The sequence below is a fragment of the Vulpes lagopus genome, chromosome 4 (genome assembly GCF_018345385.1).
Source record: "Vulpes lagopus strain Blue_001 chromosome 4, ASM1834538v1, whole genome shotgun sequence".
NCBI classification, from domain to species: Eukaryota; Metazoa; Chordata; class Mammalia; order Carnivora; family Canidae; genus Vulpes; species Vulpes lagopus.
Genome location: NC_054827.1, coordinates 54,337,378 through 54,350,096, shown reverse-complemented (window position 1 = coordinate 54,350,096; position 12,719 = coordinate 54,337,378). Strand labels below are relative to the sequence as shown.

General features: G+C 39.4%; 1 protein-coding gene across 1 annotated transcript; it reads right to left on the bottom strand.

Moving 5' to 3' along the window:
* Positions 1 to 11,030: 11,030 nt before the first annotated feature.
* Positions 11,031 to 12,378, bottom strand: LOC121488767 (olfactory receptor-like protein OLF3). Its single transcript, XM_041751076.1, has 2 exons — positions 11,447 to 12,378; positions 11,031 to 11,148 (listed from the first exon to the last, which is right to left on the bottom strand). Exons 1-2 carry the CDS (start codon positions 12,376 to 12,378, stop codon positions 11,031 to 11,033), a joined length of 1,050 nt encoding a protein of 349 aa, XP_041607010.1.
* Positions 12,379 to 12,719: the final 341 nt, after the last annotated feature.

Below are 12,719 nucleotides of genomic sequence, written 5' to 3'. Positions count from 1 at the left end.
TTTTCTTTTTTTTTTTTTTTTTAAGATTTATTTATTTATTTATTTATTTGAGAGAGAGAGAGAGAGAGAGAGAGGCAGAGACACAGGTAGAGGGAGAAGCAGGCTCCATGCAGGGAACCCAACGTGGGACTCGATCCGGGGTCTCCAGGATTGTGCCCCGGGCCAAAGGCAGGCACCAAACCGCTGAGCCACCCAGGGATCCCCTCAATCTTACCTTTTCTTTTGGGGGCAGATGGTGGGAAGCAAACAAGCTCCTGAAACACTCTCGCCCAACCAGAATGCAAAAATTCACTGGGTAGGAAAAAAATGTTATGAGAAGAATTAAAAACCATAACTAACATTTTATTTATATAAATATAGAAAGTATAATTACCAAATTATACTAAATACTTTATATAGCTAATAATTAATATAACAATAATCTTCACAACAACTCTGAACTTTGGCCCATTATTACAGGCAGCAAAGGAGATGAAAGACTAGACAGGGGAGGAGTCAGCATGTAAACAGGGTTACCTGATAACCTGGGGCACATGCCTTGTTCACCTATACACAGCAGGACCCGTGTGCCACACAACGATAGTCACTGTTTAAAGGCTGTGGGTTCACCTAACAAAATCAGGAGACATACAAAGAGGACTCAGTTTCTACTTTTAATCCCACTCACCTCGGAGTTGTGGTGGAGCAGAGTAGGTGCCTTCCACTTACATGTGAAGTTGAAATCTTGTTTTCAGACTTCGCCAACAGGAGAAACAAAGCATATCTTCCTCATTTAGAAACTCTCTTCTTGCAGAACATGATCAGCTGGCCTCTTATACAAACTAGGCAAGGTGACCATGCTTCTACTTTGTGTCGCATTTGGTGATGACTACAAGAATGGGTCTCCGGTAGGGAGCCCTTTCTTCCTCCCTTAAGGAAAAATGAAGGGTATGATTTTGCACAACGATGGAAACAAAAGCGATCTAATATCAGACATAGATAAAGGCATGTGCTATTTTTTAAAAATGAGTTTGCAAAATAAGATTAAACCTAAGAATAGTTTTGTCTAGCCAAGTGACTACGCCTCACAAGGAAAAGATGAGCCACAACAAAGGATCCTGGATTGAGAGGATGAGTCTTGTCTGGTTGGGGAGATTTGTCCATCCTGATTTGCCTCCCATGGGGGAACTTGGAATCTATTTTCCTTTGTGGTGAGTGCTTATAAATAGTGCCAACATATCCCCCCTCTGTTTGTATAAATAGTTAACAGTCACACTAGCATAAAAAGTAGGCTATGCTTTCAGGTCACTTGGTAATCACACCAAAGGCAGAGAGGTATAAGCCATTACACAGATGGAGAAGAAATCTACTTCCTTCTAGAGCGCTCCCGTGTGGTCTCACATACACTCACTCATGGGCAAGCTGTTCAGCTCTTTTATACCTACTTAGTGGTACATTCGCAACATGAAACCACAGCTCTGGGATGTACTGACACTGAATTGTGCACTATAAAATGCGTAATTTATATGTTATGAATTATACCCCAATTAAAAGTCTTCATTAGGGACCCTTGAGTGGCTCAATGGGTTGAGCGTCTGCCTTTGGCTCAGATCAGGTCCTGGGATGGTGCCCTGCCCCGGGCTCTCTGCTCTTCAGGGAGTCTGCTTCTTCCTCTCCCTCTCCCTCTGTACACAACTTCTCTCTCTCTTTCTCTCTCTCTCTCTCTCAAAGAAATAAAACCTTTGGGGGAAAAAAACTTTATTAAATGCCTTTCATTAAATAACTTCTTGAAAAAAATCAAAACTAGCCCAAACATTAAATAAACTTATTCGTATCTGAAAGAGAAAGGAAATGTATGTAAAAGGTAAGCAGAAAAAGAGGATATAATTGTAATTTTCCATGCAAAGAAGAATAAATAAATGAGCAAAGTCATTGACAAGCTCTCTAGGGAAAGAGGGAAAAAGTCAGAGAGAATTAATGGTCAGAAAGGAAAAATGAAACCAGAAAGGAAGACAAAATTAAGAAAAGAGTACAATGAAGAAGCCAAGGAAATTGAAATGAAGCCAAATGAGGAAGAAACGGAACAATGGAAATGGGAGAAAAGAAAATTAAAGATTTATTGGTGCCCATTTCTTGACATTTAATCAATTAACACATTGCTAAAGTTATCCAGTACTTTATATATCAGTTTCCCATATTTTGTTTATCTTGGTATTCATAGTGTTATTTTAGTCCTCTGCAGTGAAAATTTCCAGAATTTGGTTCTATCATGGTAGAAATCCTGCTCAAAATAGATTTACCAGAGAAATTGATGAATTCTCAGAAAATATGAACAGTGAGATCTTTCAAGACCACCCTCTCACCACACACACACACACACACACACACACACACACACACACCGCTTCAGGACAAATTTTCCCTCAGTTACATTACTGAAAACCCCCAAATTTCCTACCAAAAGATAGAAGACTCAGAAACACTAAGCTAAGGTACATATAATTGGCGTTACTGACATTATCTGTTCTTCAGCCACTTTATCATAAATTGTTTTGTAAAGAGGCGCAAATCCTTTCCCAGAATCATCTCTACTTTGCCAAAGCACATTGGAGATGATCAGGAACCCATAGCCCTTTCCTCTGAGCTTTTAGAATTATTTTGAAAGGAGAGGGATACGGGGCGAAGAAAAGAAGATAATGTAAAATGCATGGAGAGCAGAAAGGAAGAGGGGATTTGAGGAGAAGGTGCAGACTCCTGGGTGGGGCTGCCTCCTGCAGGTAAGGCTCTCACCTCCCCACCCTCCCCTCTGCTCCACTCCCAACTAGTCCTGCTCCAGTGTTACATCGTTTTCTCTCCCTTGCCCCAGAGGACTTAGAGAATGAGCTTCAAGCTAGGGCCAGGCATGGTGAGTAGCCTACACAAATTTTTATATCACTAAAATAGCTGCATTTATCGTTACCAACAGCTCTGCATCTTTGGATTATTTTCACACAGATTGAACACTTGATTTTTGTTTTGAAAGACCCTTTCCACTGGAAGAGAGTGTTATGGAAAAACATATATTCCCCCAAAGTCCTAGCACATCAGTTTTCAGATCTGAAAAAATAAATAAAGATAATGGCATAAACTGTGCCTTTCCTAGAGGAATATGCATAGTTATCTAGCAATAAAAAAATAACAAAAATTCAAATGGAAATAAATACATTTGAAAATTACTATTTTAACAACATGCATCAGCTAAACAACCTATTCAGTGTGCAAATATGGACAGTGGGACTTAGTAAAGCAGCATTAGGTTCCTGACCAGTCCCAGACGGGCACCTGCGGGAAGCATTTCAAACAAGGATGTTAACTCTAAAGACTTGTCTCACAAACAGAAATTCCGTGTGAAGAGGAGGGAGCTAGTCTCTAAGGGAGTCATCTTTCTACTGGCATCAGCAAAAAAAAAAAAAAAAAAAAAGCCCATCAGCACAGATCTGGCACTTGGCCCCTCTTTCCAGGAGTCAGTGGGTGAAAAGAAGAGATGAAGACTGGTGCCAACTTGTTAGCAGGCTCAGCCCCCCACAGCCAGGGAGATCCTGAAATGACTTGGAAACTCTAGCTGCCTAATTTAAATGGCCAGAACACATGTTCTTAGGACAAATCTCCAGAAGACCCCTATGTCAAGCCGCCAAGCTCTTAGGCTTTAAGAACACAGGAGGGACTACGGATTACAGGAACCTGGTTTCATAATTCATGTTGCTAAATAAGTGTGTTAAAGAGACACTGACCATGGCCGACTCACCTCTGGAGAGTGGAGGAGGCCATCGTGCGAGATGGGAGGGGTGGGCAAGTTGTGAAATTTGAAGCGTGTGCAATTGCAACAGGTAACTTTCTCTAACTTTAGTGATGAAATCTCAAGGGGCCAATTATGCTTTGTTTATTAGATTTCTTTTATTTTCCCTCCCCCTCTGTCTGGTCACTTCTGCACCAAACACCCTACCCTACATTTCAACTTTGCAAATCAAAGTTTTGTTTCCTTGTCCCCAGAGCATGGAAAGGAGCTCTCCAAACTTTAATTTCTCAAGGGGATGGGGTGTGTCTGAGTCTTCAGTGACACCACCTTTGCATGGTAGAAATTTTTATTCCACTTTATGAGCATGAAGAGGTGATTAAATCTCAAATTCCTCATTGCAGTTCACCCATCTCCACATTCCTTTGAGCAATAGTCCTAGCCAGGCAATTCAAGGGGCTGATGGGATGCTTTGTGGTTCATTATCTGCTCTTGGCATGGACAGGGAGACTTTTTGATGCCAGTCCCTGGATAGATGCAGCCAATGGTGGGACTGCTCTCTAGGTTTGGAATTTTACCACCATATCTTGTAAACTTCTTAAAATTTCTGACTTTTCCTTTAAGGAAGATAATCTTCAATACCCTGATTTATACTTAGAGATATTCATTGTTCAGAATCTTTAATAAAAGTGCAGCCATCCTGTGTGGGGCAACTCTAGTAAGGATGTTAAACACTGCGAGTGAAACCTGTAGAAGCCTGGTGTGTTCCCTTCTCCAAGAGTGGGGTAAACTCCACTCACGTGCCTTGTCTCTGTGAGAGTAACCAGGCTGCTCTCACCCTCTGCTCAGCTACCTGGCATTGCCCCAGATACAGGCTTGTGACTCATTCTCCCCAACTTTTTCTGGAGCTTTGACGATAGCATCTTCTCCCAGCTAATGATCTGAGATCCATTTTCTTTTCCTTTTTTTTTTTTTAAAGGTTTATTTATTATTTGAAAGAGAGAGAGCAAAAGGTGGGGAGGGGTAGGGAAAGAGAATCCTCAAGTAGACTGCATAGAGCCCAACAAGGGGCTTCATCCCAGGACCCGGAAATCATGACAAGACAAAACCAATGTCATACGTTCAACCTGACTGAGCCACCCAGGTGCCCCTGAGACCCAATTTCTAAACAAAATAATCTGCCTGCAGAGTGCTGCCTATGTGAGCGTTGGAGTTGGAAGGGCAAGTGTAGTAGAACCTATATTAGCTTTGGACCCTAAAAAGACAAGAAAAGATTGCCTTCTAGCTTCCAAAATATTGCTGGCAGTTCTCATAAATATTTTTTTAAATGTATTGTTCTCTTTGTGGATTTATTATCTTGTTTCTTTATCTCTTTACCATAGTTTAGTACATTTTTAGGAGAGACCAAATACAAACTATTTGTAAAATCACTTATTTCCTCACCTTTAAATATTTGGAATTAATTTTTCATGGCATATTAATAGAAAAGGTGACATTTCTTTGTACTGTTAGTATAGCCATGTGTCCAAACATCATATATTTAGTAGTACATATTTCTCTATATTAATTTGAAATTATACATTTATGATATACTAAATTCATATATGCAAAAGTTTCTTCAGGGATTGTACTTTTATTCATGCCTTTTTCTACACCAATACCACAGTTTTAATTGTACTTACATATAATTGGCTTTGATATATACTAGGGCAATCAATCCCTCTTTTTCAAAAACTAAATTTAAGGGGCACCTGAGTGGCTCAGTCTGTTGAGTGTCTACCTGTGGCTCAGAGCATGATCCCAGGGTCCTGGGATTGAGTCCCAAGTTGGGCACCCTGCTCAGTAGAGTTTTTTTCTCCCTCTCCCTCTGTCTGCCATTCCCCCTGCTACCCTGTCATTCTCTCTCTCTGTCAAATAAATAAACATCTTTAAAAACAAACAAGCAAAAACCCCATTGAATTTAATAAAAGTTAAATGCCATAAATCCACAGGAAACATTATACCTAATGGAGAATCTGTAGATGCTTTTCTCAGATCAGGAACCAGAAGGATACTTGCTATCATAGCTACTGTTTGACCTGACATTAGATGCCCTATGATATGAGAAAAGAAATAGATTAAGATCTATAAAGATTACAAGGAAAACAATCACTATTTACAGATGATATTATATATCTAGAAAAAAATTCAGCAATCAACTAGATTTAATATGAGACCGCCTCACAGAAATCAATGTTTCTGCACACCAGCAATAACCAATGATAAAAATAAAATGACATTATAATATCAATATAAATTATAAGGTATTTAGGAATTTCTCAGCAGAGAGAATACATGATTTTTATAGAGATCTTTGCCCAAACGTTCAGTCCTTCCAATATTCTTTGTCTACTTTTCCCATTTTCCTCTGTAGCAATTAATACCTATAATATACTATACATGTTCATTGTTTCTTATATTTATTATTTCCCTGAAGTAGAATGTAGTCTCCACGAAGGCAGAAACTTTTGCCTGCTTTTCACTGTTGTATCCTCCATACCTGGAAGAGTGTCTGCCATATAATATGTGTTTAAGAAATATTTGTTAAACGAATATGGAGAAAATATTAAAACTTTAAATAGCACCTTAAAGATTATCTGAATAACCCCACAGACATTCCATTCTTTGGATGAGACAATTTAATATTATAAAGATTCAGTACTCCAAAATGATTCTACATGCTCGATGCAAACTTAATCAAAAATTTTAGATGAACTTTTTGGGGAACTTAATAAAATTACTCAAAAATGTATATGGATTACATCTTTCTATAACAAGTTATAGACTGACTACAAATAAATACAAATGGGTCCATAAATATAAATAGACTAGCTATTTGATGACATATTTAATAACTTTGAAAACGATGACTTTGCCCATCTTATTTGATAAACTACACATGGCAAATGAAGACTTACTACAAACCAAAATGACTTAAAAACAGAATAATAGAATTATATGGTGTAAGAGCAAACAAATGAACCCAGAGAATAGAGTTCAAAAATGGATTCGTACAGGTAAGTTCAATGTATGTTAAAGTTACTGCAGATAAATGAGTAAAGAATAGATTGTTAATAAGTGGACCACAACGTGGAATAAAACCCACCAGATACATATCTGACAACCTATGCAGAAGAGAATGTCAGAAAACTAAAGAAATAAACTGTGAAAGGTAAAAGTAGAAAATTTAATTAAATAGGAAAATAGGATATTTTATGACCCTGCTGCAGGAATTTTTTTTAATAAAAAGAATATTCCTTCTCCCTTGCAGGGTAATTCCATCACAGACCCTCAGACATCCACATCTGAACTTTTTTTTTTTATAAATTTATTTTTTATTGGTGTTCAATTTACCAACATACAGAATAACACCCAGTGCTCATCCCGTCAAGTGCCCCCCTCAGTGCCCGTCACCCATTCACCCCCACCCCCCGTCCACCTCCCCTTCCACCACCCCTAGTTCGTTTCCCAGAGTTAGGAGTCTCTCATGTTCTGTCTCCTTTCTGATATTTCCCACTCATTTTTTCTCCTGCAGGAATTTTTTAATAAAAAGTTCATAAAGCATAAATTATAGGACAAAAACCTGATGAACTAGATTATATCAAAACAAACGACTCTGTGAATAAAGTTAACAGATAGATGACAGCTTGGAGATATGTATTTGCAATGCCATAACAGGAAGGACTAATATTTATGGTACACACACCAACATGATTATGTCTTCATATGTGGACTCCTGATTCCCATCTATCTTCACCCCAGGCTGTTCTATCCATTCCTTTGCCACCTCATGAGGTTCATGATAACCCATCATTGCAGTGGTTAGACCATCTACCACTCTCTTTTTCTGTATCTGATTCAAATCTGCAAGAATATCCTGTTGTTTCTACATTCAAAACATATACAGAATACAGCCCCTTATCATCTTTACTCCTGTATCCTGGTGTGAGCACCATCATCATCTCCCACTTGTTAATACAAGAGCCTGCAGCAGATTTCTCTGCTTCTACTCCTATATCCTAGCACTCAGAGTGATTCCTTTGAAACAAAACTCAAATCATGCCATTCCTCTTTTCAACCCTGAAATTACTCAAAATAAGCCCTAACGTCATTATGGTGGACATAGGCCTGTTTTCTAACTACACTGTGCCTGGAAGACTCTACTCATGGCCACTTCCTCATCTCCTCCAATTCTTTAATCAACTCTCATCTCTGCCCCGTTCTGTATGTAAACTTTCTCTTTGCCCCTACTCCTGTTCCCTCTTACCTAGTTATTTTTTCCAAAGAACTTATCTTTTGTAACATATTTGCAATTAACTCATTTTTACTATCTCCCATTCCTTCACTACCCCAAGAACATAAGCCCTTGCTCTCAAGCGCTTATGCCCTTGGTTCCTGCGTATATTCCCTAAAGCAATTCTCAGCTCTTTACACATTATCATGATGTTCATCATAGGGCTATTTGTGAAGTTGGAGAGTTGGGTGCCACAACAGAGTCACAGCTAGAATATGGTTTCCTGGGATTACTATGAATGGTTAGAAGTAATAGACTAGCAATATGTATGGATCTTAAAGATACAGTGTTGAGTGAAAAAACTAAGACACAGTATGAATATTTAAAAATATAATGCATTTTTTGGGGGATCCCTGAGTGGCTCAGCAGTTTAGTGCCTGCCTTTGGCCCCAGCCATGACCCTGGAGACCTGGGATCGAGTCCCACATCGGGCTCCCTGAATGGAGTCTGCTTCTCCCTCTGCCTGTGTCTCTGCCTCTCTCTCTCTTTGTGTCTCTCATAAATAAATAAATAAAATCTTAAAAAAATATATATATATGATGTATTTTAAAAAACTATGTAAATATACTCTCAAACATAATTACACTCATTAAATATATTAGAATAGTTGTCCTCACAGCAAGGAAGAAATAATGAGAAAAAAAGAGAATTCAAAAAAATTTTAATTGCAATATAGTTAACATACACAGTTATATTAGTTCCAGGTGTACAATATAGATTCAACAAATCTATATATTACTCAGTGCTTATCATGATGAGTGTATTCTTAATCCCTTTCACCTATTTCACCCATCCTCCCGCCCATCTCCCCTCTCGTAACCATTTCTTCTCTAGAGTTAAAAGTCTGTTTTTTGGTTTGTCTCTTTTTTCTTTGTTCATTTTATTTCTTAAATTCCACGTATGAGTGAAATCATATGGTATTTGTCTTTCTCTGACTAACTTATTTCACTTCACAAAATGCCTTCTAGATCCATACATTGTGGCAAATGGCAAGATTCCATGTGTACACACACACACACACACACACACACACACATCTGCGTATGTATATATAAAAACACACACACAGAAATTCTTTATCCATTCATCTATCAATGGACATTTCAGCTGCTTCCATGGTTTGACTATTGTAAATAATGCTGCAATAAACCGAGGGGTGCATATATCTTTTCAAGTTACTGTTTTCATATTCTTTGGGTAAAGGCCTAATAGTAAAATTACTGGATTATATGGTAGTTCTACTTTTAATTTTTTGAGGAACTATCATACTGTTTTCCATGGTGGCTGCAGATAATTAGTTGATGTTAAACAATAACAGGGTCCTTCTGCAGGTGACAATGTTCCATCTACTGAGGAATATTGTTAATCAATTATCTCTGCAGAAGCAGTTGAACTATGTCAGGCCTCACATGTATACAACTAGACTTTATCTCAATCAGGATAAAGATGTAAGCAAAGGGAAGCCTGGGTGGCTCAGTAGCTGAGAGTCTGCCTTCGGCTCAGGGCGTGATCCTGGGTCCTGGGATCAAGTTCCACATCGATCGTTCCCCTGCAGGGAGCCTACTTCTCCCTCTGCCTGTGTCTCTGCCTCTCTCTCTCCGTGTCTCTCATGAATAAATAAATTAAAAATCTTTAAAAAAATATGACCACATATTTTCTAAGACAAAGGCAACTTTTGCAGGTCAAATGGACTGGGCCACTCAAATGAATTGCAGGAAAAGAAAGAATTGTACAGAACTATAGATCAATAGACTTCAAAGACACCAAATTGAAGAAAAATGGGCAAAACCAAACTACAGTGACTTAGGGATACTTGTTTGGGTTACAAAGCCATCAAGAAATGCAGGAAAACAATTGCTGCAATGGTCAGCATAGTAGTTACTTTGGGGGAAAAGGTGTCGTGCTTGGGATGGGACACATGGAGGGTTTTTGGCAGTAGCTGGCAGCTCTTTGTTTTTACTTGAATGGTTTAAGAAGGATTGTCTTATCATAATTCATCCAGCCACACATTTGTTTAGTATGGTTTTCTGCCTCTGTGTTTTATTTTACAAAATCAAGTCAAAAAAAAAAAAGTTTTAACTAAACTGTCGTGTGAAGAATAAAATGTAGAAAGCAGAGGTGCAGAGAGACCAGACTGGTCATATATCTTGTCCATAAGGCTAAAGGATTCTAATGATGGAGTGGGTATAAAATAAAGGAATCAATAATTATTCTGAATGTATAAGTTTCCTTTTGCTGTTATAGTGAAGGTGTATTAGGACAAGAGGAAAGGAAATCAGGAAGGAGGGTAGAGGAAGCAAGCACAATCATTCTATTGTTAATGCAATTCACATGGTGTAAGTGAAGGTGTTAAGCAAGCAATTGGAAAAATGTGTTTGGAACTCATGAGAAAGGTTCTTATCTGTCTTGGAGCTAAAAATATATATATATAATAGCTGGAAATTGAGGTATTGAGAGATCAGAGATTGGGAGAAAGAGAAAGAGAGATCTATAGATAGATGTCATGGTTCCAGATAAGATGATCACCTGGAGCAGACACAGAACAGGGATCTACTACAGCCATGCAATAGAAAAAAAGGTTCACTTCCCAGGCATCCGACTATTGATTTCTACTCAGATCATGATCTCAGGGTCCTGAGATCAAGCCCTGAGTTGGGCTCCACACTGAACATGAAGCCTGCTTAAGATTCTCTCCCCTTCTCCTTCTGCCCCTCTTGTGTTCACTCACTCTTTAAACAAAAAAAAAAAAGAAAAGAAAAAGAAAGTTCATTTTTAATAATTGTATATGGAGAGAAGTTTGCATGAGCCCCATAAGGTGTCCTAAAAACTATTTTAAATATAGTTGAATATCTATACCACCACTCTACCAAGTATTTTTATAGATTATCCATAATCTTCAAAATAATCATACATGCTAAAAATTATTACTTCTTATAGTTGAGGAAACTAGAGGTCAAAGATATTAAACACATTTGTCAAAGCCCCTTTGCCGTTGAGGTGTGGGTTGACATGTGAAGCATGGCTGTCCTCACTCTGAAACTTTTCACTGTCCACACTGCATTTCCTAGGGGCAAATGCAGGAAGAATAAGAAAGTGGAAGAGGGAAGGTGAGCTCTAGAACTATGGCCGACCCAGCAGACCCCACCTAATAACTGAAGGCTTTTGTTTTCAACTGTATGTATAATAGGGCAGTAATACATAGTCAAAATGTGGACTAAAGTGAAAAGTTGGTCTTCAAAAACATGCTCAGTGTGACCTACCTTATCAGGAAGTCTGGGGAAAAGGGCATGTCAATCATTTCCTCTTTGTTTGAAATATTGTTCTTTAGACTACTGGAAGGAGAATTTTTTTTGAATCTTTACCTTTTTTCACTACATTTTCCCAACAGTCTCCTTAGGGCACTCATTACCTCCTTGTTCCTCAAGCTGTAGATTAAGGGATTTAGCATTGGGGTCACCACAGCATAGAACAGGGCAACCATCTTCTCCTGCTCTGCCGAGGAGCCAGCAGAGGGTCGCAAGTAGGTGAAGATGGCTGTTCCAAAGCACATGGAAACCACAGTGAGGTGGGAGGCACAGGTCTCAAATGCTCTGCAGCGTCCTTGGGCAGAGCGAATATGCAGAACGGCAGCAACTATACGAACGTAGGAGAACAGGACCAGGAAACAGGGAAGCATGATCACCAGAGACCCTGAGATGGCCACCATGACCTTGTTGAACGAGATGTCCACACAGGTCAGCCTCAGTACAGCCAACATCTCACAGGCAAAGTGATTGATAACATTATGGCACAAAGGTAGCCGAAAGATGATGATTGCCTGCATCATCGAATTAATGAAACCAGCCCCCAAGCAGCCGGCAGCCAAGCCCAGGCACAGCTCTCCATGCATGATGACTGTGTAGTGCAACGGATGACACACTGCCACGTAGCGGTCATAGGCCATGGCTCCCAGCAGGAAGAACTCTGAGCTGCCCATCGCCAGGGAGACAAACAGCTGGAGCACACAGCTGTGGAAAGGAATGGACTTCCAGGCTGACAGGAAGTGAACAAGCATCTGTGGGACAGTGCTGTTGGTGTAACAGATGTCCACCAATGACAAGACACTGAGGAAAAAGTACATGGGTGTGTGCAGCCTACTGTCCAGTCTGATGAGGAGGAGGATGAGGAAGTTCCCCAGCACGGTCACCAGATACATGATCAGGAAAAGGACAAATAAGGACACCTGAGTGTCCCAGCAGCTGGACAGCCCCAGCAGAATGAACTCACTCGTCCATGTCTGGTTTTCCCTGCCCATGAGCCTTTGAGGACCAAACCCAAGTTATGTCAATAAATACCAGATACTTAAGGTGGCAGGCGGCCTGATGAGGTCATTCAGACCACACAGCCATGTAACATTAGATTGTGTGCTTTCCCACATTATTTATCTCTTTCAGGGTTTGGGACCACAGTAGAACCCATTGACATGGCTCTGAATTAAGGAAGGAAAAGAGTTTTCTCCTTCCTTAAATAGGAAAAGTTTTTATTAAAATGCTTAGACATTGGAGATAAATAACTGTAAAACATGCTTCTCTTATTTAGGGCCAGTTCTGAAGCATGGAGTTTGTTCACTTCTCTGTTGGATACCAGTATTTTCGT

Bases quoted from the DNA above. Each gene is read 5' to 3' on its own strand.
- LOC121488767 (XM_041751076.1), bottom strand. From the start codon at position 12,378: ATGGGCAGGGAAAACCAGACATGGACGAGTGAGTTCATTCTGCTGGGG. The intron at 11,149-11,446 runs GTAAAGATTCAA...ATTTGCCCCTAG, and splicing joins GGAAAATGTAGTGAAAAAAG to GAAATGCAGTGTGGACAGTG.